Genomic DNA, 26,920 nt, shown 5'->3' with positions numbered 1-26,920 from the left:
TGAGCCAGCGCGCCTAGAGCCCGGGCTCCACAACAAGAGAAGCCACTGTAATGAGAAGCCCGTGCACCACAACGAAGAGTAGCCCCCGCTCGCCGCAACTAGAGAATGCCGGTGCGCAGCAACGAAGAACCAACACAGCCAAAAATACATAAAATTAAAAAAAAAAAAAAAACCAACTGGAAAATAAACCCTACTTTTCTTAACTTCTCTTTTCCACCATCTTTTCAACAACTACCTCACTGCATAAAGGGAAGCACTCCTGAACAATCAGGGTCCCTCAGACTCAGGCTGAGCCCTTCTCATACATCAGGCAACGACTGCGCTGTGCAAGGAAATACACATACCAGTCCTGGAGCCTTGATTTATGCTGCTGCCGTTCCTGTCCGTCTGCCGTCCTTCCGTCCCCTCCTGGCCCAGCCTGGATTCAGGCTGCTGACTGCAGCTCAGAGCCCACATTCTTGCTTGGTTCAGAGTGATTCTCCAGGACATGTGCTCAGAGTCCTCAGCCCTGGGATTTTCTTTTCCTTTTAAGCTTTGAATTGATTGTCTCAAATGTTTAAAAATAGCTGGCATCTCACTCTCGCCTGCTGATTTTGGAGGTGGTATTGGCCAGGTCGCTTTCCGTTGCAAAGCAACAGAAAAGCAGCTGGAATCAATTCAGCGAACAGTGAATTCATTGTTTGACACGTCTGAAGAGTCCAGGGGTTCAGGTACAGTAGGACTCAGGGGTCCAAAACGATACTATGGGATCAACGTCTCCATCTCTTGATTCTGCTCTCCTCTCTGGTGGAGCCATGTGGCGGCTTCTGGGGACTCTGGGTGTTAAAAGCTGAAGAGAAACTTCCAGCCAGAATAAGAAGCAAAAGAGAGTACAGGTAAGTGAAGCAGGCTGAGTAAAGACTCCAGGAGTGCAAACTTCAGTTCCTGCCCCCATTTCGCTTCATTCGGCCACCTCAGCCCTGCAGGGAGGCTGTTTCTTCTGCTCAGCGTCCAGCGTGTTGGAGGAGGTCATCGAGAGGATGTGACCTCTAGGTGACCCGCGAGCTGGCCCCGGGCAATGGAGGCTCCTCACCGCATCCCTGTCCTTGGAATGTGCTGTTCCTGCACTAGGAGCCATTTCAAGGACGCAGCCTTGAGAAAGGCGTCGTGGAGACCATCTGGCCGGGATACGTGACTGAACCCCGTCAAGGCCTCTCTAAACTCTGAAGATTCTGTCAGACGCGTACAGAGACCACCTCATCTTGCGGCATCCGAGACAAGCCTCGTTTGTATAATAAATTCTCTTGCTTGTGAAAACCGCCATCTACCACCTACCAATGCGGAGCGGCTGCCGCTTTCCGCAGTCTCTCCTGGCCCTCCGTGTCCCGGGCCAGTTCCGAATTTCACCCAGGAAGCTCCAAAGTTTGGGGCCTACACAGCCTAAGCCTAAGGTCTACCTCCCTCTCACAGCTGAGGCAGAAGTCCCGCCTCTTCCTGTTCCCAAGGCCCTCCCACCTAGCCCTAGACCGGAAGCTGAAAGCCCTCCGGTCATTGGTGGAGCATATTTGACTGTCAGAACCTGCACCCAGTGAAGGATCAAGTTGGTTCCAGCATCAGCCCCACCAACTTCTAAAGGACTATTTCATCTCTCAAGAGTCTCTCAATGCTTCTTATTGTAGGTGTAAGAAGCCCAACTTATTGGTAAGATACTGAACAGTCTCTAATTATTACTATTATTATTAAATACAATAATATTATTATTAGATATTAGATATAATACTAATAGTAATAGTATATTATTAGATTATTATTAGACATAATGGCATATTATTGTTAATACTATTATTAGATATAATAATAATATTATTGTGCTTACCAGGGGCTGGGAGGTTGTGGAAATGGGGAGAAGTTGGTCAAGGAGGTAAGTTATAAGATGAATATATTCTGGGGATCTAAGGTACAGCATGGTGATTAGAGTTAATAATACTGTATTATATACTGGAAAGTTGCTAAGAGAGTAGATCTTAAACAGCCTTACCACAAAAAATAAATGGTAATTATGTGATGTGATAGAGGTGTTAGCTAACAATATGGTGGTAATCATTTTGCAGTATACAAAAATATTAAATTACCTTGCTGTATACCTTAAACTTAACAATGTTATATGTCAATTATATCTCAATAAAAATTATTAGTAGTTGTAGATATAATAATAACATTATTGTTGTTGCTATTATTATTAGAAGGAGGATGAGGAGGTGGGGAGGAAAAGAGAAGAGGAGAAAGAAGGAGAAGCGACATTTATGTAGCATTTAATACCTCCCAGGCGTTATTCCAAGCGCTTTGCATGTATCTCTTATTCCTTACAACCACCCTATGAGGCAGGTATTCTCATTTATCTCATTTTACAGTCTGGCTGTCTCACACCTAGGCCATGAGCCAGGATTTGAACCTGGGTGGTCTGGCTCCAGAGGCTGCACCCATCACCATTAGACTATAATCAAAGGAAGAGCGGCATGTACAAGTGTAACTGAAAACAAGCACTTGAATTTCAACATACTCTTCATCTCTGCCTCTGTCAGTTTTTTCCTTCCCCCAGCAGATGAGCTTCCCTCCTGCTTGCAGGAGATGAGGCTCCCGCCAGCCCCCAGCCTCATGTCTCACAGCCTCCACCCGATAGAAGGACAGACTGACACTCTCTCCCTTTCCAAGTTCAAAATCCCAGGGAAGGGCCCCGACTGGCCCAGCTTGGGTCACGTGCCAAACTCTGGGCCAGTCACCTGTGGCCAGAGGACACTGGTGTCAAATCAGTCAATGGCAGGTGGAGGCAGGACCCCACTAGGGTTTCAAAATGTCAGGGATGGGAAAGAAGGTAAAAGTCGTCCTCATGAGAAGGGAGGCGTGCTGGGGACATTAGCATTTATTTCATCCTGAGAGCAAGGGAAGTTTGCCTAGAAGCCTCACTGGGAAGAAGTCAGTTGGCCAAGGATTGAGGGCCCTCCCAGCTGTGGCCCTTCTGACATCTGGTCCAGATGCTGGCCATCATTCCCTAGAAGTGCACATGCACCGTTAATGAGGGACTAAAGACAGCAGTCCTCCCAGACTCCCTTGAAGGGGCATTAGCACGCATTATCACCCTGCTCTGCCTGCCTGCATGAAGTATGAAGGGGGTCTTTGAAGACACATCCAGAATGTTTAGCAAATGCTCCAGAACGGCTCATCTGAAAATATTCCAAGTGCCGGACTCATTGTGTAATCTGTTACATTACACAGTTGAAATTCTGGCAGGAGGTGGGCTGTACTGACATTCACTTCCATGTCATCCTGTTCGTCAGTTCTGCTACCTCCCTCCTCCCTCACCTCCTCAATCCTGATTTATATCTTAAGACTCCCAGGTTGGCGGGGCAAGAAAGCAAGCTCTACAACCAGTCAGAGCTGGGTTTGAATCTTGGATTTACCGCTTACCAGCTGGGTGATCTTGGGAGAGCTTTTCGACCTCCCTGGACCTCAGTTTTCTCACCTGATAAGTGAAGATACTAATATCTGCTTTGTAAGACAGTTGAGAGAATTATAAACAATGTATGGAAAGTTCTATATTAGTCTAGAATGAAGGTACTGCAGTGTCAAATAAATCCCCAAATATCAGTAGCTTAGTGCCACAAAGGTTCTTTCTCACTCACTCCAAGTTCCCTGCCACATGAGAGGAGCTTTTCTGTGGTGGGACAAAATAAGGCCAAGTCACCAAGGATGCTAACACCAGCAGAGGTGACAGATGGACAGCATCTAGTCCCTGGTCCACGAAGCAACCCCTTTCATTCAACCCCTAAAATTACAGAAGGGATGAATTAGGCCAGATACACACTCACAAACACTTCCTCCCCTAAAGGACTGAAGACCTGAAAAAGGTCATCATAATAAAGCAGATTACAACAACCAAATAGGAAAAAGCTACAGCACTCAGTGTTGGTAAGGTGATGAGTTTCCTTGTGGATGGCGACAAACCCTTTTAAAAGCAATGAGATGATAAAGGTCAAAAGCTGTAAAAATGCTCACTCATCACCCCTGGAATTCCCACTCCTAAAAATTTAAAGAAATAATTCACCGGTAGCAAAGATTTTTTTGCATAAATATGTTTACTGTTTTTATTATCTGAAAAAACCTGGAGCAGCTTAACTGTCCAACAGTTGGAGTACACAGCCTATAATCATCATTGTTATGAAAACTCAGTGGAGCCACACAGAAAAAGGATTACGATAAATGAAAGAAATCAGGTAAGAACTAGAATATATATTCTGGCTCACGTAGGAAAACTACTTAGGGACAAGGACTAGAAGAGAGCAAGAAATAATGGCAATATTTATGCTGTGTGGGGAAGACTGCAGGCTGCCCATCAGATTTGGTCCTTCCCTTCCTCCAGGACACACAGCTAACCAGATCTCCCAGCAGCCCTTGCACCTAGGTGGACCCACATGACTGAGTTCAAGTCAGTGGAATGGGAACAGAAGTGAGGTGCCGCTTCCTGTTCTGGCCCATAAAATCCTACCATGCATGCTCCACCATGCTGTGTCTCCAAGGGGACCTTAGAAGCCACATGTTGGAGACGGCAGAGACTCTGTGAGCCCCAAACAATTGTGCATAACATAAACCAACCCCTCCCCATTCACCCGAGACCACCCTTCACAGTAACATGAATCAGAAATAAACTTCCATTGTGTATGTGCCATTCGGCTTAGGTCTATTTGTTATAACAGTTTAGCCAACTCTAATGAATACACTGATAACAATGCCTGGTAGCTAAGAGCTCAGGCTTTGGCGTCAGTGACATGCTTTATGATCTGTGTGACTCTGGGAGGTCGCTTAACTGCACTGAGCCTCAGTTTCCTCATCAGTGTGTTTTGAGTATCGAATGAGAAAAATACTATAAAGTCCTTAGTTCTGTGCCTAAGGTGAAGCAGGGGCTCAGCCAATGGTTCCAAGTGTTCTGGAAGCCCAGCACATCCTGCCCTTCCTTGGATTCTGGAGACATTTGCCTAAGCTAGAACAAGCTGTGTTTCCAACCCTTGCAGATGAGAGTGCTGACTAATGCAACACTGCTCCAAACATTAATGTATTTCTCCCAACTCATCACTCAGGCAGAGGTGGTCCAGCCTGGGCAAACCCAGGGAGAGACTAGCTCTCCCCTAGGCTTAGGATGGAGCCAGGGGCAGTAACTGACTTAATGTCCTCTGCACCTTAGTGGCAGAACCAGGTCCAGAAACCAGGTTCACCCAAAGTATCCTTTCCCAAGATGTGGCCCCATCCCTGGTGCCCACTCAGGTCAGGCTGGGCTGTTTTCTTGGACAGAGAAGTCACAGACCAGCAGTGGTCAGTGGGCTGTGCCCAGGCTGAGAACATTTCCCAGACCAGATGGTGTGTCTCTGGCAGGCCTTCAAAGCCAGCAGAGGCCAAGTCATGCCCCAGGGGCCAAAAGGCCCAATATGGTGGGGGTTGGTCCAGAGTCCCAGTGAGCAAGGCATCCCAGTGCCCTCCTTGTTTGCTAGCTAGTCACCACCTGAGGGGCCCAGAGCAACAGGTGGACAAGGTAAGCCCAGGCAGGGGCACTGAGCCGGAAGGGGGACTCGTAAGCTCAGCTCACATACACACACACACACACACACAACCCCATATATAAATGCATGCACATACACATCACACACACACACACACACACTCCTCCCAAGTGCAACACCTGCTGACAGCACAGCGGACCATAGGGGCCCAGTGTGGCATGGGGGAAACCCTGGAGTATGAGCCCACATTTTTTTTGCGTTGTCAGGGGGATAAAAGATATTTGACAAAACCCTTGAGTCACATCCCCCATGGGGTCCTGCCTGCCTGCAGACCCCACCAAACCAGCTCCATGCAGATGGCCCCTCAGACCCTTCCTCACCGGGCCCCCAAGGATTGACCACTATTCCAGCAATTGCAGAAAGATCTGGATCTGTAGCAGCAGGTCACCAATGGCCTTGGGCCAGGTGTCCTAGAAGCAGAGCCAAAAGCAGGGACTTGGGCAGATATGAGTTTTTAAGGGGGGGCTTTCAGGAGAAGGGACGTGAGGGCCCCAGGAAGCAGAGGGGAAAGAGCTGAGCAAGAATGTAATATCTTCCCTCAGCTTGATCCCACAGGGAGCTCTGGAGCACAGATTGCACCACCATGAGGCAGGGGCCAGCCATCCCTACTGCTGTGTCAGTTACTCGCTGGGGCAAGGCATCCCCTCCCGGGTAAGGTGTCTCGCATATGGAGAGGGCAGTTCTCCAGAGAAGAGACAGCTGTGAGCTCTTAGCAGCCAGCACTCACAGCAGCTGGGGAAAGGTGCCCTGGCCAGGTAAACAGATCTGGGTAAGACTCCTACAGTGTCTGCACCAGTGTGGACCAATGTAATTGTCTGAAGCTCTCAAAGGAAGTGGTGAATTCATCTCTACTCAGGGATGCTTTTCAGAATATTGAACATCTGTCATGGCATGGGCACTGACCAGTCAGAACACTGTGACCAACCCCAATGGCTGGCTGTAAAACATGGGCACAGCTACACCAGTGGGTATCAGCTGAATGTCAGCCCTGCCTCTGAGAAGGGATTACACCAGGAAGCAAGCCCTGCAGCAGGTGCTCTGTGAGCAACACTTTCCTGAATCCTCACAACCGCCCTGTAATGCCCCCTTTTCCTCATTTTGCTGTGGAACAGCCACAGGCTCAGGGAAGTTAGGCAGCTCGTCCAAAGTCACACAGCCCAGTAAATAACAAGGCCACGACTCGCACTCAGACCTGTCTGCCTCCAGAGCCAGTGAACATTTTCCACTCTGCCTCACTGGCTTGAAAGAGATTTTAAAAGAAGGCAAGCAAAAGGAGCCCTTCTTCAAAGAGACACGAGGGTCCCTCGGTGACACTGGGATCATGGTTTTATCATGTTCAGAGGGGAATGAAAGGGACAGAAAACAAGCGATGTGTGATCTCCTGTCATGTAGGGAGACGCTCTTTTCGGAGAAATGTGCGTTCTGCAGAATCAATATGCTCTGAAGCCTCAGAAAGCCAAGGAAGACAAACAGCCCTGACCCCTGCACGTGAGAGCCCTGTTGCGAGAGATAATAGAAATTAAATGGAATCATCTGGAGCAAGTAGGATATTAAACATTCAATATTAATGATCCGTTTCAGTCCCAAGGAAGTGAGCCTTGGCTGTATGCTCTGTTGTTAAAAGGACAGACTTGTCCTGAGATGGGGATTCCTTGCCCTTCCTGCTAAAGGATGATGACAGAACTGCGTCCCCTATCCTGGAGTCAGCAAAATTTTTCCTTAAAGGGCCAGATAGGTAGTAGATATTTTGTGGGCTGTGTGATCTGCGTTGCAACTACCCACTCTGCTGTTGTCACTCAAAAGTAGCCATAGACGATATGTAAATAAGTGGGCGTGGCTATGTTCCAATAAAACTTTATTGACAAAAATGGGCAGCCAGCTGGATTTGACCCACGGGCTATAGTTTGCCAACCCCTGCCTATCCTATTCCTTGGCTTTTCCAGGTAATCAATGTATGCAGTCTGGATGCTGGGCCATTTCCTGGCCCCAAGACATATCCCTAACTTGGGCTTTTTGTCTCTTGGGGTCATTGGCTATGCTGAAGGTCAGGCAACAGAGGTTAAATGGCACAATATGAATTCATGCCCACAAACTAAACCAGGAAAAACACTACTAGGTTGAACATATGACACTGACGCATTTGACCTTTTTTAAAAAAAATAAATGTTTAAACTTTGTATTTTAGAATAGTTCTAGAAAAATGGTAAAGATAGTTAAGTTCCCATATGCCCACATATTGATGCATTATTATTAACTAAAGTCCAAATTTATTCAGATTTCCTTAGTTTTTACTTAGTGTCCTTTTTCTGGGCCGTTTATTTATTCAGTCATTGATTTATATCAGTATGGAACCATGGATATTTATTCTATACTTTGAGTTATAATCCAGTACTACTTTATTTTTGTTGGTCAGATTGTTCCAGCTTTGACTATGGGAGCTCTTTCAGCTGGCTCCTGTGTCCCTTTGAGATCCCCCCATCAATGGGGTGATTTGTCTTGTTTTGCTTAGTGCTTCTGAGACAGGCTGGGACCCTTTGCTGCAGTGCTTGTACCTGGACAATCCTCCAGCAACAAAATACAAAGAAACTATGAGGGACTAAAAATAGATGTGTGCATGCACAGTTGGGGCAAATTATGGACAACAAGATACAAAAAGACCAAAAACCCAACTGCCACTTCTGAAGAGCTAGAGGCAAAAACAGGGTGTCGGGAGCAAAAGCAGGGTACTGAGCATGCCCCCTGCACACAACAGCAAACGGGTGGGCAAAACACCTAAGCCAGCCTTCCTGCCCAATCCCTGGACACACCCCCACCCTCACCCCATATAAGGAACCAGCTCCCCCCACCTCAGAGAGCAAGCAAGGGAAACTGTTACTTGTTTTCGCTCTCTGGCTGCTGCAGCAGGGGCCCCAGTAAAGCCCTGCCTGAACTTCTTGTCTGGGCTTTTATCAATTTCTATAGATTAAGGAAGGCCAAGAACGCTGGTCAGTATCACTTCCTTACTTTCTGACACTATACGATGTTCCCAGCTCATCTTATATATTTCCCACCCGAGTCCTAGAATCAGACATTTCTCCACCAAGCCCCGGTGCCTTTTATTGGAGAGGGGTGTTATTAGAGAATGGAGATCTAGGCACTGGGTGTTTGTTGCTACTAAGCTCTCATTGCTTCTAGCCCTGCTCAGCTGGCAGAGCAAGGAAGCATATGTGTGTTACTAGCCTGTGTGTATGCACATATGTATAAATATTTCCATATGCAACCATCTGTGTCTATATGAAATGTGAGTTCATACTGATGTCTCCAACTCTAATCCATCACCACAGGGATCGTTCTAGTCTTCCCTCCTTTGCTTACTTGTATCCTTCCACTCCAACAATGAGAAACCTGGCTCCCATATACACTATCCATTTACTTGTTTAATTTCAGTACGCATGTATAATGGTTGGTTAGTCAACCATTTTGACCTATAAAAATGGCAGTTTCATATGGTTCATCCTAAACAGAAGACAAGTGTGAATTGGTGACATGGTCTCCATATGAGTCATGTGGATGGATCATGACCAACATTATTTCTAATGACCATTCATTCATCCATCCATCAATGAATGGGTGGAGCGTTGACAACTGTTTACCCAACCACCCTATCCTGGGTTACCCCACCTCACTGGCCATTTCCGCTCAGTCTCTCCGGCAGCTACCCCACACCGTCCAGGGCTTGACCTCGTGGCTCTTCCTCAGACCCGTGAAGCTCATTTCCTCCTCAGGGTCTTCCTAATTACTGTCCCCTCCACCCGGGCAGCTCTGCCTCCCGACCTCTGCCGAACAGGGCCCTTCTCTAGTTCGGGTCTCAGCTCAAACAGCACCTCCTCAGAGTGGCCTTCCCTGACACCAATCACCCTCTACCCCGTCGCCCTCTTCCCCTCTTTTTTTTACAACACGTTCTCATCCAGGAAGTTCTCACTCACCCCTTTCATGTCCCTCTCCTCCGTCAGCATTTTGCTTCCAGAGAGTTGAGGCCCAGCACATGTTCTCACCACTAACCCCCAGTACACAGAGCAGGGCCTGGCACAGCACAGATGCTCAACTAATGCTTGTTGAATGAACTAATGACTCTCCCCAAAATCAAACTTTACGAAGTATCCAGTAGACTAGAGGTCAGCAGACCTTTTCTATAAAGGGGCAGATAGTAAATAGTTTAGGCTTTGTGGGGCATTACAGTCTTTGCCATAGTAAATAGTTTAGGCTTTGTGGGGCATTACAGTCTTTGCCACAGCTACTCATCTCCACTGTTGTAGGATGAAAATAGCCACGGGCAATTTGTAGATGAACGGGTGTGGCTGTGTTCCCATAACGCTTTATATACAAACACAGTGGCAGACCAGATTTGGCAGGGGTGGGGGAGGCATAGTTTTGGGGTCTTTTTTTTTGGCAATTTGTAATTTTTTTAAAATTGAAGTATAGTTGATTTACAATGTTGTGTTAGTTTCAAGTGTACAGCAAAGTGATTCAGTTTTATATATATTTTTTTCACTATAGGTTATTATAAGATATGGAATATGGTTCCCTGTGCTATACAGTAGGTCCCTGTTTATCTGTTTTATGTATAGTAGTGTGTACCTGTTAATCCCAAACTCCTAATTTATCCCTCCCCCACCCCCCGCTTTCCCTTTGGTAACCATAAATTTGTTTTCCATGTCTGTGAGCAGCTACTATGGAGAACAGTATGGAGGTTCGTTAAAAAACTAAAAACAGAGCTACTGTATGATCCAGCAATCCCAAACCCAATCCTGGGCATATATCCAGAAAAGATGAAAACTTTTCAAAAAGATACACACAACCCAGTGTTCATAGCAGCACTGTTTACAATAGCCAGGACATGGAAGCAACCTAAGGGTCCATCAACAGATGAATGGATAAAGAAGACATGGTATATATGCACAATGGAATATTACTCAGCCATAAGAAAGAATGAGATAATGCCATTTGCAGCAACATGGATGGTCATAAGAGATTATCATACTAAGTGAAGTCAGACAGAGAAAGGCAAATATTATATGACATCACTTATATGTGGAATCTAAAAAAAATGATACAAATGAACTTATTTACAAAACAGAAATAGACTCTGGGGGCCAGAGTTTGCTGACCCCTGCCCTCAACCAGTGTCAGTCTTAGACCTCATCTTCATATGTGATCAGTTCTTTGCCATCATTAACTGAGTATCAGTCATCACTTAGGTGAGGCATTCTTGAAACTGTACAAGGGAAGAAGCATTTTTAGTGGGCAACAAAATGTTCTTTCTCTGTATTCCCGCCCACCCCGGCCCGTAAAAAGGAAGTGAGAGAGGCCCATCTCGAGTTTGATCACTCAGCGGCGGTTAGCCATCTCTTCCTCTCAGCCCCAAGAGCAGTAACAGGATAAAAATGCAGCAGCTAGGGCTTCCCTGGTGGCGCAGTGGTTGGGAGTCCGCCTGCCGGTGCAGGGGAGATGGGTTCGTGCCCCGGTCTGGGAGGATCCCACGTGCCGCGGAGCGGCTGGGCCCGTGAGCCATGGCCGCTGGGCCTGTGTGTCCGGAGCCTGTGCTCCGCGGCGGGAGGGGCCACGGCAGTGAGAAGCCCACATACCGCAAAAAAAAAAAAAAAAAAAAAAAAAAAAAATGCAGCAGCTGTCAGCTTCCCTCCTCTTGCCAGCCGCCTCCCCTGCAGAGACTAGACAGGGAGGGGCAGCCATCAGTCCCCAGAGGCATGGATTCCGCACAGACTTGGGGACCACTTGTTCCAATGCATTCATCTATTTTACAGAATCTTCAAATTCCAAAAAGCAAATGCAAGATGGGCTGCTGTTTCATCCACAAGGTGGAACAGTGAAACAGTCACTCATCCGAAAGGGTATGTAAGCGGGCAGCATCGTAAACAACCCCAGGTGTGGGGACAGCAGAAGGGCTGTAGTGACAATGGTCATATCCATCCAAAATCCTACCACTGTATCATGAAGCATAAACGCTCCCACTGAGAAGGGGGGAGGGAGGGGGTCCCCTCATACCTTCCCCCACTCCACACAGTAGGCCCACAAGAAGAGTTTCTCCCCTCCCCTAGGCATGTCATGATAAGGTCACAGTTATTTGCTAATGAAAAGATAAAGCCAAAAATGGTGGGTGACTTCGACCAGGCCTTGTCATCAAGTTTTGAAGGGAGTGGAGTTGACTTCTATTGGTTTTGCCCACCCGGGATCCCTTGTGTCTCTGGGAAACACAGCGACCCCCTGCAGGAGCTTCGTATGGCATGGACGGAGGTGTGGCTCAGGGCTGGCCAGGGCCCCATGAGCAGTTTGCCCATCACTCCTTCACCTTCCCCAGATGGACACAGGGTCTGTGAGATGGAAATTCTCTTTCTGTTGGGTCTGCAAATTGGGATGACACAGGCCCAACGCTGCTGGGTGACCATCCTCCACAGAAGCAGGAAAAATCAGAAGTCAAAAGCCAGTTTTCCCAAACTCTACTCACAGTGGAGTCCGTTCCACATCTGCCCCTGCCACTGCCTCAGGCAGAGCAGTGACTGAACAAATAGCCAAGGACCCGGTTTCAATGTCTGTCAGTTTCCAGCAAAGGGGTCTCTCAGAGGTAATCACTGAGAGCTGGCGTAGAGCCTTGATGGAGGGAAGAGCATAGTCAACACACAAAGGGAAGCAGAGCCGGGAGGCTAAGACATACCCTGGATCCAGCCATGCACGGAGCCAGACACTCCTGGGTTTCTCAACTACATGGGCAGTGAAATGCCCCATTTTGCTTAAGCTAGTTGGAGTTGGGTTCCTGTCACTTGAACCAAAAGAGCCTTGACTAATACAAGTAGAAATGCATCGATTTACTGGGAGTCTCTCAGTCACTGTCCATTCATGACAGACCTTTAGTGAGTATTGTTCCTGTTACCTAATGTTGCATAACAAGTTATCCCAAAACTTAGAGGCCTAATACAGTCATATATCATGTTCACAGACTCTGTGAGTCAGGAATTTGGGAAGAGCTCAGCCAGGCAGTGTCACCTGGGGTGTCTCTGAAGTAGCTGCAGTTAGACGTCAGCTGGGGCTGCAGTCAACTGAAGGCTTGACTGGGGCTGGAGGATCCATGTCCAGGGCTCCTGAAGCGCATGGCTGGCAAGCTGGACTGGCTGCTGTCCAGGGGCCTCAGCTCTCCGAGGGCTGCCTGCGTACCCTCACACATGGCGGCTGGCTTCCCCCAGGGCCAAAGTGGGAAGTGAAGTGCCCTTTAATTTTTTTTTATTGAAGTAGAGTTGATTTACAATGCTGTGCCGATCTCTGCTATACAGCAAAGTGACTCAGTTATACACATACACTACATACATTCTTTTTAAATATTCTTTTCCATTATGGTTTACCACAGGATATTGAGTATAGTTCACTTAGCATGATAATCTCTAGTTGCAGCCATGTTGCTACAAATGGCATTATTTTGTTCTTTTTTTGTGGCTGAGTAGTATTCCATTGTATATATACACCACATCTTCTCTATCATCTGTTGATGGACATTTAGGTTGTTTCCGTGTTTGTGCAATGCCCTTTATGACCCCGCCTGAGAAGGCACACATCATCACTCACGTCTGAGTGCCAGCCCTGACTCAGTGTGCAAGGGGACCACACACAAAGGCAGTGGGGATCATCGGGGGGATGATCTTGAGGCTGGCTCCCTACCTCAGGCACCCGCCATGTGTGAGGGACTGGAAACGCAGATGATTGAGACACAGTCCTCACTCCCAGTGAACACTCAGCCTAGAGAGAACGGAATGCAACTATGCAAACTTTGTCCCCAAAATCCTTCCCAACTCTCCTTGTCAGGTTGCTCCAGCTTTTGAGGAAAGGGGAATCTCACCGACTGGATTTGGATTTGTGTTTAGGGAATTGGATTTAAGCATTTAGTCACATAACTCTGGTTCTAGAAACAATGCTGATGGAACAATTAAAAGGTCCTATGGCCCGATGCTCCATTGCACACATGGCTGCATGTCACTGTGCCTTGACTAAATTTATCACAGCTTATGCCCACATCTCTGGCAGATGATATTCACTTTCTAAACCCCTGAATTATTCCCAGACAACCTGGCACACAAATGCACCGACTCATTTTGTACAGCAGGAGTTAGCAGAGCACAGTGGTCAAGAACTCTTGCACCTGGGTTCAAATCCCACCTCTGCTACTTGGTAGCTGCAAGATCTTTAAGTCTCAGTTTCCTCCTCTGTAAAGTAGGGTTAAAAACATACCTGTGTCATAAGGTCACGTGGACAAAGCAGTTCATGCATGAAACGACTCAGTATGGCACCTGGCACATGGTCACCACTTGAGAAAGGCGAGTCTTTCCGCGAGTGCTCTTAACTCAGGGAGGTAGTCATTCACTTTTCCCTACTTTCACGAATCTTCTTTCCTTACAGACCACTGAGAGTTGGGCACAAGGACCGCCTCTTCCCTCCACCTCTCTTGCAGCCACCAGCCCCTCCCCACTACACATTCCTCACACCCACCCCTTCCCACCCACCACTCCAACCATCCTTGCTGGTTGGTTGATAACATTCCAAACAAGTAAACCAGGAAAGACTGAGGTGAAGCCAGCACCTGAGAAGGGCACTTCCCTGTCGGTCTTTGGGGTGTCCTCACTGAGGTTGGGGCTACTTTAATAAGCAAAAAAATGTGCAAGCAATGGAGGTCTTCAGGGACCCGCCATTTTAGACATTTTTAATTTCTCAGGGGAAAAAAATCTGTCTCATATAACTTTTGCCCCGTTCAAAAGCCTCTAACTATTTATACTTACACCTCACAGGGGGATCAGGGAAGCTGTCCTGAGATTGCCAGCAAATGAAGACAACTACAGGCAACACAGTAGGCCCAACTTCCAAATGGACCGAGAAAGACAGCAGCCTTTTCCAGGAACGGAGCCCTTTAGCAGACCCACCACCACCAAGGGTGACATGTAGCAGTGACGGGGGAAGACTGCCACTTAATGGCAGCGCCTGGAACTGGATGGAACATATTGACATTTAGTCGTATCTTTCACGAGCTCTTAACCTTTACACTGTGTCAATAAAAAGCCCCATTAACATTTAAAAGGGATGTTTCTGGGTGTCCACTTGGAATAAGTGTTAGAACACACTCCAAGAAATGGATTATGTATCTCAACTGTCCCAGATCTCTAAGAGTTTATTTCCTTTCATGGTGAAAAAGTAACACCCGTGAAATGGCCAACAGCTCAACAGCCGCTGGCTGGAAACACAGCAGCTCTTCGGGTGGCCACCAAGGGGCTGGGAACCCTCCAGCTGACTGTCTGCACTGGTCGTGGCACCCAACAAGACCTTCTGCCTTATTTTTCCTCTTTCCGTTCTGGGTCCTTCCAGACTTGGCCTAAACATCATGCCTGGGAAGCTTCCCTAAGCTCTCAGGTGGGATCGGACCTCTGCTCTGTGACCCCTCGGCCACGTGAGCCTCCACCAGGAGGCCTTCAGCTCTCCGCATGGCACTCGTCCACCTTCTGGCTTGTCTTTCACCCAACGATGGCTGGGTCGTGCGCTTGGGGGGGCAGGGCCCCGTGCCCGTGTGCTTGTTCATTCCTGCAAGCACGCACGCATTCACTCATTCGTTCCTTCGAGAATGCCCACTCCACACCAAGCGCTGGGGACATGATGAGGAACAAAGCAGAGGGGCCCTGTCCTCGTCCAGCTCCGTTTATACCATCGTCTACTCTGCTCATCGCATACCCTGGTGCCTGTCACACATGCGACTCAATAAACATTGGATGGATGGATGTCCCCGCTTCCAAAATAACTTATTAACGTTAATTACTTCCTATAAGAATTAAACTAATGCTGTTCAAATGGTGAGCATTCCTGTGGATCCCTTATGCAAACCCGCAGCCTTCAAGCTTCACACATCCTACGTATGCATTTTGTTTGTCTCTAACATTTAAAACGTGGAAGAGTTCACATAAAACTCTGTCTTCCTGGCTTCTCTAGAAAAATGGACGCATGTTCCCGCAGGGCGCCGGGGAGCCAGAGCCCCCGAGAGCCAGAGCCCCTGAGAACCTCGGGCTCCTTTAGATCAGGTGGGGGTGGGGCTCTTTGCTGTGCCACAGCCCCCCCTCCCCCGTCTTCCTACCACCACTGAGGCCAAAAGCCAGCTGCCGTGTGTCATCTCGCCTTCACTCAGGACCCACGTGCCCCTCCAGGCGGCTTAGTCGGTGACCCCAGCATTAGGCCCGTGTCATCCAAGGACTACACCTGAGATGACCTACAACAAAACAAACGGGCAACTTTATTGAGTTTTACCTCCTAACACACCCTTCCAGTAGTAGACACAGGCTGTGTGGTTTCTAGCAGGGACCTCAAATGCACAGGGAAGTTAAGGGGAAGGTCAATCCAACAGGTGCTTGATTAGGGGGCCAGAGCCCCCATTTACTAGAACTCTTCTTGCAAATGAAGCAGAAGACTGAGGATTACATTCGCACACCACCGGCACAGCTTAAATACTTCTTTGACAAAAATAATAATAATAAATTATCTTCAACTCAGAAAATCAATTGTGCTCAGCGGAGTGACAGGAGGGTCCATTCACGGTATGGCACTGGGGCCGGGCGAGGGGAGGGTGGGGACAGGCAGCGTGTCCTCCGCGCCAGGGACCTGTCCCGAGGGAGACTTCCTGGCCTCTTCCCCTCACGTCCGCCTCATCTTCTGTTTCTTCGCTTGTCTCTTAGCGTCTTCCGGGCCACTACTGTCAGAGGCTGCCTGGCCGAGAGCTCGGACTCCCTGCAGGCGACTTGTCAGCTGCAACAGCAAGGGAATGAGCTGGAAAGAGAGAGAGTATGAGAGTGGGGGACGCCAGGAGAAGACTTCCGTCCAGTGGGACATCAGAGACCCTCCCCCGCGCCCCTCCCTCCCCAGCCCCCGTCACCACCTGCTCTGTGCTCTCAGGCAGATCTCAGTTCAGACCAGGGCAGGTCTTTGTACTAGAGACGGTCACCAGAGACCCAGAGGTACTCCAGGTTTAAGGGTTAGGAGAGCTGTTACAAGAGGTTTCTGGCCTTGCAAGGAGGCCTTAGGGATTGGACATGACCTAAAATGCTGTAACCTCTGTAACAGTGGACGTTCTTCCACTGCCACGTCCCAGTCATGAGGGATCCCTCCCCCCAACACATCTGCTGCCCATGAGGTCTCAGGACCCCCTACCTTGTCGTGGTTGTAGCCAGCCAGCAGGATGAGCAGTGTCAGAGGCAGGGCGATGTAGGATCCCTGCGCGATGTCCTGCTCGGGCAGCTTCCTCTGCAAACATCGAGAGCACCGTCACCCCAAGACACCAGTGCTCCATCCACAGTCCTGATGCGCCCGGCTTCTGAGCCGGCCCCCCTGGGACCCCTGGCACACTCAGTACCCAAAGTAAGGAACCGAAGCGATGCAGATAAATCTCAAGTGAATCCTCTGCTGCACAAACTCTCCTCACTTGCTCTCTGAAGCTCTGGAATAACCAGATTCCAATAACAAGGTGCTACTCACCCCCGCACCCTTCACTGTCTAAACTGACAGGACAAACAGCTGCGGGCCGCAGGGAACCCCTGTGGTTGAAAAGCAGAAGGGTCTCATTCTGTTGAGTCCCAGCCGCACACAGGGACTCTTTCCTACAAGGAGGCATCGAGAACCCACTGTTCCAGGCTTGGGGACACAGTGGGCAGTAAGCTAGTCCCAGGGGTCATACCCAGTGAGGAGGAGAAGCAGCGCCTGGGTCCCAGGGGCCATTCACGCTTCCTTCCAGTGGAAGGACTGACTTTCATCTGGGCCAGTCAGAACAGACCACATTCCCCAGCCTCCCTCGCAGCCAGGTGGGGCCCTGGAACCAGTTCTGGCCAACGGTACAGGAAGAGAACTGACGGTGCAACACCCAGGCTGTACCCTTGGAGAGAAATGGTGTGCCCTCCTTCCTTGCTGGCCAGACAGCCTCCAGCCAAGTGAGTCATTTCGGAAGGTTGGCGACATGCTGGAGGATGGCAGAGCCACGGGAGAGAAGGAGCTGGGGGCCCCGGCACCTTGGAGCTGCCATATGACCCCTGGACTGCTCACTCCTGGTGCTGACATAAGACAGAAACTTCCCTCTTGCTAAAGCCCCTGAAATGCTGGGTCTCTGTAACAGCAAATGAACCTATATCCTAACTAGCCCACTCCACCCTGACAACAGAAACAAATAAATTAAAAGATAACTTTCGGTTGACGATAAAACAGGTTAACGGGCCAGGGCACTGGTTCTCAAGATACAGCCCAGGGGCCTCCCTTTCAGGAGATCTGCACGGTCCAAACTATTCTCATAATAATACTAAGATATTACGTGCCATTTTCATGCTCTTACAAGTGTACAGTGGACTTTCCCAGAGGCTGCAAATGTGATGATGTCATGACTCTGACAGGTAATGGGGCGTGTGGCTTATGGATTCTTGTGTTTTCAGCATTTCTCAGTTTTAATTTCTAATATGATAAATATATATATAACCCATATAAATCACAGCTCTTTGAGATTCGCAACAATTTTTAACAGTGTAAAGGGGTCCCAAGACCAAAATATCTGAGAACACGTAGGCTGGAGAATGACTGAGGGGCCTTTTGACCTGAGATGAGTGAGGCAGAGTGAGATGGTCCCTTAATAAACAGAAGGGCAGGAACAGATCTCCATCCCTAACTGCCTACTCCAACATTTGTTGACATGTCTTAGATCCCAAACCGTTTTCCATTAAAGTAAATCCTTAAGGAGAAGTTGAAGTCAGTGGGAAGTAACAGAGCGATTATGAGAAGAAGCCTTGAGGACCGCAGTCTAGGCTCCAGGACAGGTCTTCCCGTGTAATCTCGGGCAGTCACTTTAAGACTAAGTTGATTCAACTATAAAATGGGGATAATACAGACAGCACCTACTGCAGGCGAATGTTGTGAAAGTTCAACAAGATGAGGTGTGTGAAGTGGTCAGCAGTGCATGAAATACTGGGTCAAGCATCAATAACGTGGCTGTCGGTACTGACATTCAACACGGGATAAAGCAAAGCGCCCTTACGGTCACAGCAATGAGCTGTCCAGCAGACGGCTGGAATGTGGTAAAACCCGGATCTGCTGACCACCTCCAGGTAAGTCACTCAGCCTCTCTGAGCCTCCATAAAAAATGGAAGAATTCCTTCCCCATGGAAGGATTGTCGTGAGGACCAGCAGGACACCCCGCCAGGCCATCCCTTCCCTGGCACATGGCCCTGCTCTCACCATCTCAGATGTGGGACCACACTCCTGGTAGCAGCTACGAGGCCTGGCTGCTTGGCCCCCGCCAAGCGGCACCTCTGTCCTGCCCAGGCCACCCACGTGGCTCCCTGCACCAAGGGAGTGTCCTGGCAAGCCCTGGTAGGTGTCCCAGACTGCAGCCCCAGCACCCTCCGCAGAGGCCCTCTCCCTCCCCTAGGGTCACCGTGCACCTCCACTCAGAGACAAATGGTTCCCCCACGTGCTCGTCTCTTTGGCACTTTGTGAGCGAGTCTCTGCTGAGCGGAACTGGGAGGAACCCTCTATCCAGGTAAGATCATGGGCCCAGTCACCGAGCATGAGCCAGAAACCAGCAGAGGAGCCACGTGTGAGTCCGGGCTCTGCCACGCACGAGCCCCCAGCCTTCTCTCTACATCAGGGATGATGACTCCCACCAACTTCCTACATGGGATGGGCTCTGAAAAGCACTCAGTGGCACCTGGAACCATTCTTCACACCCTACACCCAGAAACTCCCTCCTCCTTACCGTGGGGTTAAAGATCAAGGTGATGTGTTTATGATAGCCCACTGCCGTGAAGGACACTTGCGGCAGGACGTAGTCATACTGGGACCTGGGCAGCGTGGAGTCCAGAAGCACCACGTAGTTCTGTGCACAGGGAAGAAGTTGTTGTTTTCATAAAGCAAAAGAAAACTAACTCCTAACGTATGACTGTGATGTAAAGGACTTTATGTTTCTAAAGAAATCCCCAAGTTTACACCTCCAAGCCTAGGTTGCTAACTCCCAAGGGGCGGCCTCAGCAGGCTATTCCAGCAGTGACAGCCGTGCGTCCCTGACATCTCTGAAGAGGCGCTCAGAGCTCGTTTTTACAAGCGTATCCAACCACTGCACCTACGGTGGTCCTTGGAGAATCTGACTTTATGAAACACATACAGTTCTGATGAGTCAGTTCTGATGAGGGGGGCACATGATCAAACTGAGGAAGACTGTTTTTAATCTAAAACAAGGTTGACTTTCAAGGGACGATACTTAAGTGGCTCATTAGCTGGAGAGTTCTAAGACGCAGCGTCTCTGCAGTGGTTCCAGTGACGGTCATGGTCCTGGTGTGCTGAGCCCTGACCAGGGGCCCGGTGCCATGAGCACATTAGGTAAATGCCTGTTTTGCTCTCAACCACTGACAAGATCAGGATTATTGCCCCCATTTCACAGATGGGGAGAGCGAGGCCTGAAGAGGTGAAGCATGACATGCCCAGGGTCTCTCAGCTGTAGGGTACCAAGCAGGCTGTGAGCCCAGGGGAGTTTGTGTCCATGCTGTTGTGTTGCCGAAAGTGGCTCGATTACAAAGGGCACCTGGAGAAGTGGGGAGGAGGCCCCAAACTCCATCACAACCTGCTTCGTTATTTCACAGCCATTTCACGCCGAAAAAGGCCATAGAGTATCATCCCCGTGGCAAGTGGTAAGAAGCCGGGGGAGGGACCACACACACACAGGCTCGCTACTCACACCCTTAGGCTAAGTCCCCCGGAAAGGGACCAAGTTCTCTGCAAAGTTTGCTGCCACCGCGCCAGCCACGATAGCTTGCTCTGCCCAATTAAAATGGATAGGAAACATCCTATAATCAGTAAGTGATGAACATTAAGGCCTTGGTTAAATAGATTATAGTATTTCCTCTATCATGGGCTACTGTGCAACCGTTAAATATCATGCTATGGAAGATTTAACGATGGGGAAAATATTTGTGATATAGTTTTCATTGAAAAGCAAAGACTACAAAACAATGTACAAGCAAAGACTACAAAACAATGTACAAAACAGTCCCAGCTTTGCATTATCAAAATAAATATATATGTGTATTTATATTTATACACACATGTGCACATGAATCAAAAAAAGACCAAAAGGAAACCTATCAGCACATTAACAGTGGTTACTTCTGGATGACGGGATTATGTCTGATTTCCACCCCCCTCCCCAATCTCCTGCCATGAATGTGTATTATTTTTGTAAATAGAAAAAGAGCTAATTCCAAAAAACTAATCCTTAGAGAGCCCCACCTCCTCTGATTCAGAAAGCACGACATCAACTGTGCCAGCAAGGTGGTATAAGGGGGGAAAAATGGGAGAACTGTGTTTCCTTAGCTGAAAAGTGCAACCAATATGACAAAGACAGAAAGCAGAGTGGAGCGGGCATCACCTGGCCATCTCTGAGCAGGGGCGGGAAGTGGAAGAAGAGGGACTGGCCCAGGGAGACCGTCTGGATCGGGTTGTCCAGGTTGTCACTTCTGTAAAGCTTTACCTGGAGAGCAGAGACAAAGAGGGCGTGCTTTTAAAACTGAAAACACGATAAACATTGCATTTCAGACACCCTCGGGTCAGCTTCTCTCTTGTGGGGAGAGGATCTCTGGAAACATGGATCTTTGAAAGAGCAACCGTCCACCCTCGACAGGCCATTCCTAATGCATCTGAGATGCCAGTGACGTGGCACGTGTCGAAATGTTAAGATTTTAAAATAGATTCTGATAACTTACATTAACACTCAAAATAGTGTAGTGATACTATTGAAGAGAATAGCTTCTAACATGTCTATAACATGCCAGGCCTGCTACAGGCACTTCACATACATCGTCACCAATCCTGGCTATTAAACAGGCATGGTAGTCATCCCCATGGAGACTCAGAGAGTGTGCATCACCTAAGGTCACACAGTTATCGCCTGGTAGAGCCTGGGACCCAGCCCTCCTCACTGCCAGCCTCGCCCACCTGGCGTGGCCTCCCACATGCTGTAACCTCAACCCCACAGGTATTCCTTAAACTTGAAATGCATTCCCATTTTGCGTTTGGTTCTCTGGCTGCTTCCAGAAGCAGTTCAGTGCTTTGTTGGTGGCCTTTCTTTCTCTCCAGCCCAGGTTCGCTGCCTGTTCCCACTACCATCTGCAATGGGGCGTGAGACACGGGAGGTACAGCCCTGGCGCCATCCCCTCCCTCCAGTTTCCCCATCCCTGCCCAGCCCTCTTCACACTCGGGCATCACCCACCAGGCCCATAGGCAACATGCCCGCAGCCCCTGAAGGGCAGCTGAGGTGAGTTAACCTAAGCACATGTTCTCACTCAAGTCAAATGCTTCACTGTATACATTACATGTGCCTCTGAAAAATACTTCCCCATGGCGATTCAGTAACATCCTTCCAGGCATCACAGGGCACTGTACAGACACTTCTTCATTAACTGCAGACATGCGGGTTCTGTTAGAGCTCCAGCAGGCCTTAAGAGGCCACTGAGTCCAACTCCGTGGTATCACAGAGCAGGGGACAGAGGCCCACGGGAATGAGGGGGTGCCCGAGGCAGCCAGGTGAGTAACTGTGGGACAGGAGCCAGCCTGGACTGTCTGACTCCAGGTCCACTGCCCATCACCCCAACCCTGCACAGAATCTAGAAAGTGACGAGGTGCTTTGCCCTAAAACCATCTTTCTGTTTTACACTCCAGATTGTATTGCTCGTTCATTAGGTTTCTACTGTGATGCTTCCAAAGACACACACGGCGGGCAAAACAGTGATCTGAAACTGGACCATGTGTCTCTCCAGCAGTCAGGAATCATTCCCCCAGAGGCATGCTGGGATTGAAGATTCTTAAATCTCAACCTCAACCCCCAGCTAAAGCAAGCGCTAGACAGGCCCGGATATCCTGCTCCCTCTCATCTTGAAGCCGGAAAGAACAGGGCACTTGAACCTTAAAAATCTGGCCTCACCCATAATGTAGGAAGATACTCGGATGAAGTGATCACATTTCCACTCAAGTCAAACTGATTTATCTGCCGGAAAACTATGATGTTCACGTCATCAATGTCGTTATTCCCAACCTGGGAAGAGAGAAGGAAGACTCGGGTTGAGGATGCTGGAAGGGGGACTTCTACTCCAGCCGGGGGGTCTCCTAGGAGCTATTTCCTAGCTGACTTCACTTTGTATTCAGGGAGCAAAGCTTGCCGTTCCAGCAGCCTGAGTCTATGGTCCCAAACTGACAGGAGGTGGGTGACACGTGGCCCGTGGGCACATTTTGTTTGACAAGCACAGTTGTTTTTTTTTTCTAATTTTTAATGACTTGTCAACATTCAAAAAAAGAAATTTCATTTTTAAAAAAGCCAGATTTCCCAGCTTTTCTTGAAAAAAGGGAAAGATGTTCTTGCCTGGCAGGGATTGGCAGGAGCCAAGCTCCAGCTGCCCCCCCGGGTGGGTGTGTGCCCCGGTTTGTGACCTTTTCATATGTGGAACCTTGGTCCACATGACTGCCTGTGATCTGGTCTGAGTCCCCATGGCAGGGAAATACAAAATTATAAGACATAGCCATCACAACCATTTAAAATGCCAGGTGCCATAAAGACATCAAGAAAACTCATTTTCTAGGCCCCAAAGTCCTTAACGGCCCACCGGCCTCCTAACACCTCATAATCTTTATGCCTATTGCCACCTAATGAAGCCAGCAAGAGGCAGGCCCTCTTGTCCACCCAAGCCTTCTACTCTAGCGAACAAGACTTATTCCATGGAAGAAAACCTCACTGCAAATGATTCCAAGGCCACTTCCTGTGACCTGGAGGGCTGCCTCTTTAGGTATCAATTAGCTAAGTTGTGATCCTAAAGATCAAGATGCTCTCCTTGGTGGGAAAACAAGGTCATCTAAATATAAGAAAAGTGGGCGGCCCCGTCACCAATTAAGCCCATGTTCTCTTTATTACCCTCCCTTGATTTGAAATGCTACTTAGCCCTTAAGATCCTTAACTTGCAGAATAGTGATAGGAACTTGCAGGGGAAGTGGGGAAACAACAGCTGGGATTTCTTCTCTGGATGCACGACAGCGATGCTATTCATTAAAAGCCCAAGAAAATGCTCCTTGTGAAAATGACGCTATTCCAAGAGGGCCCTTAATTAGGATTTAAAGCACCCCCCGCACCCCGCCCCGGCCGAAACAGATGAAAGGCAGACAGCCAGAGGAGTGCTGAAGGATTTTTGATCAGGGAAGCAATCATGCCACGATTCCACTGAAGAATTTCATGTCATACCGCGATGATCCGGTGGTGAGGCAGGGCCCGTTCAATGTGGTCGTTACCTTCTGCCTTGAGCTGAACGTGGTATACACATCCCGGCTGCAAACAAATGCAGGAGTCACTTCTTTGGAAAGGGGCTTGTCACGAGACCTGATCTGAGCCTGCTCTGCCTGCAGGCCCCCATCAGACGGGCGCCTTCCTGTTCCACCTCAGTTCCTAGGATGTGGCCGGTTAACCTTCTTAAGAGTTCCTTGAAAAAGCACCCTGATGCAGAAACATTTTCCTGAAATTCTACAATTCCTTCAAACCCCATTCAGTTTCTCCTACCCAAGGGAAATTAAATGTGGTTTCTGATTCCAAAACTGCAAGCATGATATGCTTATTCTGATAAAATTATTCTTTCCTTGCTGCCCAGCCCGCCCCTCTAGCTGTGTATGTGCACTGAATGGTATCTGGAATGACATTCCCAAAGGGGTATTATTTCTGGGAAGTGGGATTTGAGGTTTTCCCTTTTTTAAAACAGATTTCTTCTTTATACATTTTATTCTATTCCTCAAATGTATAGGCATATATGATGTTTACCAAAAAAAAAAAAAAACCCACACTTTTCTAAAAAAACTTTTTTTCTTGACACTGCACACATGAAGGATGTATATTATTTACTTAGATAATTTTTTGGTAGATAGCAGTAAAGTACTTTGTTCTAAGAAAGCCAGCACATTATGACAATTTTCCAATAGAGGGAAGTAAACTGCCTTGAAGAAATGAAGTCTTCTGTTTGTTTCTTACATTGCTGTATGGGCTAGTTGCAACTCTAATAAAGAAAGATATGAGTTCAAGATACGAGCCTTCTCGGAAGGCTGCAAATCAGACAAAATTCAGCTTTACGCAAGGCTTTAAGAGTATAAAAGAACCCACTGTTTGTCAACTTCTGAACTATTTTTTTTCTTACACACTTATTAAAAGAAAAGATCTGCATCTTTCTGCAAAGGATGACAGATCACTTATACTAGCGGGGTTTTAAAAACTTTTAAAACAACCAATTGCTGATCATCAACTGCACACTGGACCCGATGACACATTAGGATCTAGAGCCGAGGCCAAGTTCAAAGTTGACCGTGTGCATCCAAGAGGGGACAACCCTGAGATCATAACTGTTGATCTATACGTTAGCGAGGATAACACGGCCCTGGTCTCCTAAAATCGTGTGCACTGTGACCTTCTTCTCTGTGTGCGGGCAGAGCAGTGTCCGAAAGGGCATTCGCTCTACATTAACCAGGGGCCCTTCCAGGTGGTAGCTTAAGGGTGATTTTTTTTTCCCTTTCAAAATTTTATCCTTGATATGTTGCTTGAACTATTTTATAATGAGCACACGGTACCTTTACAGAGACAATAAAGCTATTATTAAAAAAACAAGAACAATCAAATTTATGATCACCAATAATGATTGTATTAATTCACTTTATACCTCAGTGAGGACTAGCAGCACTGGGTTTGGTTCAAAATATCTACCTGCACCTCAGAAAAGAAAGACATGCATAGCAATTTGTAAAGAAAAGAAGGGACAGGCACTGCCCCCTCATGCCCATGCCCAGCCGGGCAGGAGCCCATCGGGCAGCTGCTCCCATCCTAACCGGCCCTACTCCTCGCTCCTGGCCAGCTGACTCTGGGATTCACCTTCAGCCTCTGGCAGCAACATCTAAGGATGCAGCTTCTCACCCAAGATGCCTTGACAAGTACACTGCCCGGAAAGATCAACTGGGGAAATGAATTCTAAAGGGGGTTGAAATCCTTAGGAAATCTTCAACAAGGGCTCTCCAGCCTGGTGTCCTCTGGGAGACTGGAAAACTCAAATCTAAACCCTTGATGGGAAACGTCTAGCCTTAGGCTATTCCTCCAGAATCTGAGGCCTGGCACGTGAAAAAGGCGTGGGCTGCCACAAGGGGGCGACTCTAAACAACACTGAAAGCACTAATGAATTAACACCTATTACGAGGAGGGTGTGGGGCAGCATCATCTAAAACGGAAATCTATTGTCGTGGAGAAGAAAACTATATTCGTTTTAGTTAAATAAAACGTGTTAAGTTGGTGAGTTTAGAGAAACATGTCTGGGCCAGTAAGACCCTCGGAAGAACCAACACGGTGATGCAGAATCTGCATTCCTACAACCGTAAGAGGGAGGTGAGCCTGGAACACCGAGTCCCCCCAGCCCCGGCCAGGGGAAGGCAGACTGAAGTGCACAGGCGCCTGCCAGGCCCTCCACCTGCTGCTAACTTAGACCAAGAAAAGCTGCAAACAAACACCTAAGCTGGCAGTTCTGGTGAGGACCACCTCAGGGGAAGGTGCTGTCTGTTCTTGCTTTTACCACTTACGGAGTCAGTGTGTCACGCACTGCTCCATGTGTTTTACGTGTATTAACTCACTTAATACTCACAGCCATCCTGGAAGGTAGACGTTATTCTCATCCTCAGACAATGAAACACATAAAAAACACGAGACACTTGCCTGAACTTACACAGCTAAGAAATGCCGGAGGCAGGATTCAAACCCAGGGAGAAAGGCATTAGTGCAGCCTATGAAGGACTAAATTTCAAAGGCTGGGCCTGCACTGAACGCAGGAGACAGAGAAGCTGGCTCTAAGGACCCATCACCCCTCCGGGGGCCCTGGCTACAGCCGGCCCGGGGGCGGGGGACATCCATGCTGCCGCCACCACTCTGTGCTCTCTGGAACCACTGCTACGAGAAAGGAAAGCAGGCCTGAGGGACAGCAAGGAGCAGTGTCCTGGTGGCAGCATGCTCCACAGAGGGTGGGCCTCTCCAAGGGCAGAGGAGAGCGAGAAGGGAGCGTCGCGGTCAGGCTATCCAGACTCCTGCGGGAGCAAGAGCACCGTTGTCTCGCCGAGTGTGAGGAGAAGATACTGAAGACGGGGAGTGGTGGGCAGAGGGCACAGGGAGCCCACCTGCAGGTGTGCATCCGGCTGGGCCATCAGAACATATGCTCTCCAGTCCTCCCCAAGCCCATCTT

The 26,920-nt window shown here is 48.5% G+C and overlaps 1 protein-coding gene across 1 annotated transcript in view; it reads right to left on the bottom strand.

Moving 5' to 3' along the window:
* Nucleotides 1-15,874: 15,874 nt before the first annotated feature.
* LOC307063813 (BOS complex subunit NOMO1) overlaps nt 15,875-26,920 on the bottom strand; it is a gene marked incomplete at its 5' end in the record, with an annotated part of 52,797 nt that continues 41,751 nt past the window's right edge. The window contains 6 exons of the mRNA XM_079720125.1: nt 15,875-16,427; nt 16,809-16,901; nt 19,390-19,509; nt 21,055-21,156; nt 22,606-22,716; nt 23,911-23,994. Coding sequence (XP_079576251.1) covers nt 16,296-16,427; nt 16,809-16,901; nt 19,390-19,509; nt 21,055-21,156; nt 22,606-22,716; nt 23,911-23,994 — 642 coding nt within the window. The 3' untranslated portion in view covers nt 15,875-16,295. The remainder of the gene's footprint in view (nt 16,428-16,808; nt 16,902-19,389; nt 19,510-21,054; nt 21,157-22,605; nt 22,717-23,910; nt 23,995-26,920) is intronic.

The sequence above is a fragment of the Hyperoodon ampullatus genome (assembly GCF_949752795.1).
Source record: "Hyperoodon ampullatus genome assembly, chromosome: 14".
Lineage (NCBI taxonomy): Eukaryota > Metazoa > Chordata > Mammalia > Artiodactyla > Ziphiidae > Hyperoodon > Hyperoodon ampullatus.
The sequence above is the reverse complement of the archived record's forward strand: the minus strand, read 5'-3'. Positions and strand labels throughout refer to the sequence as shown.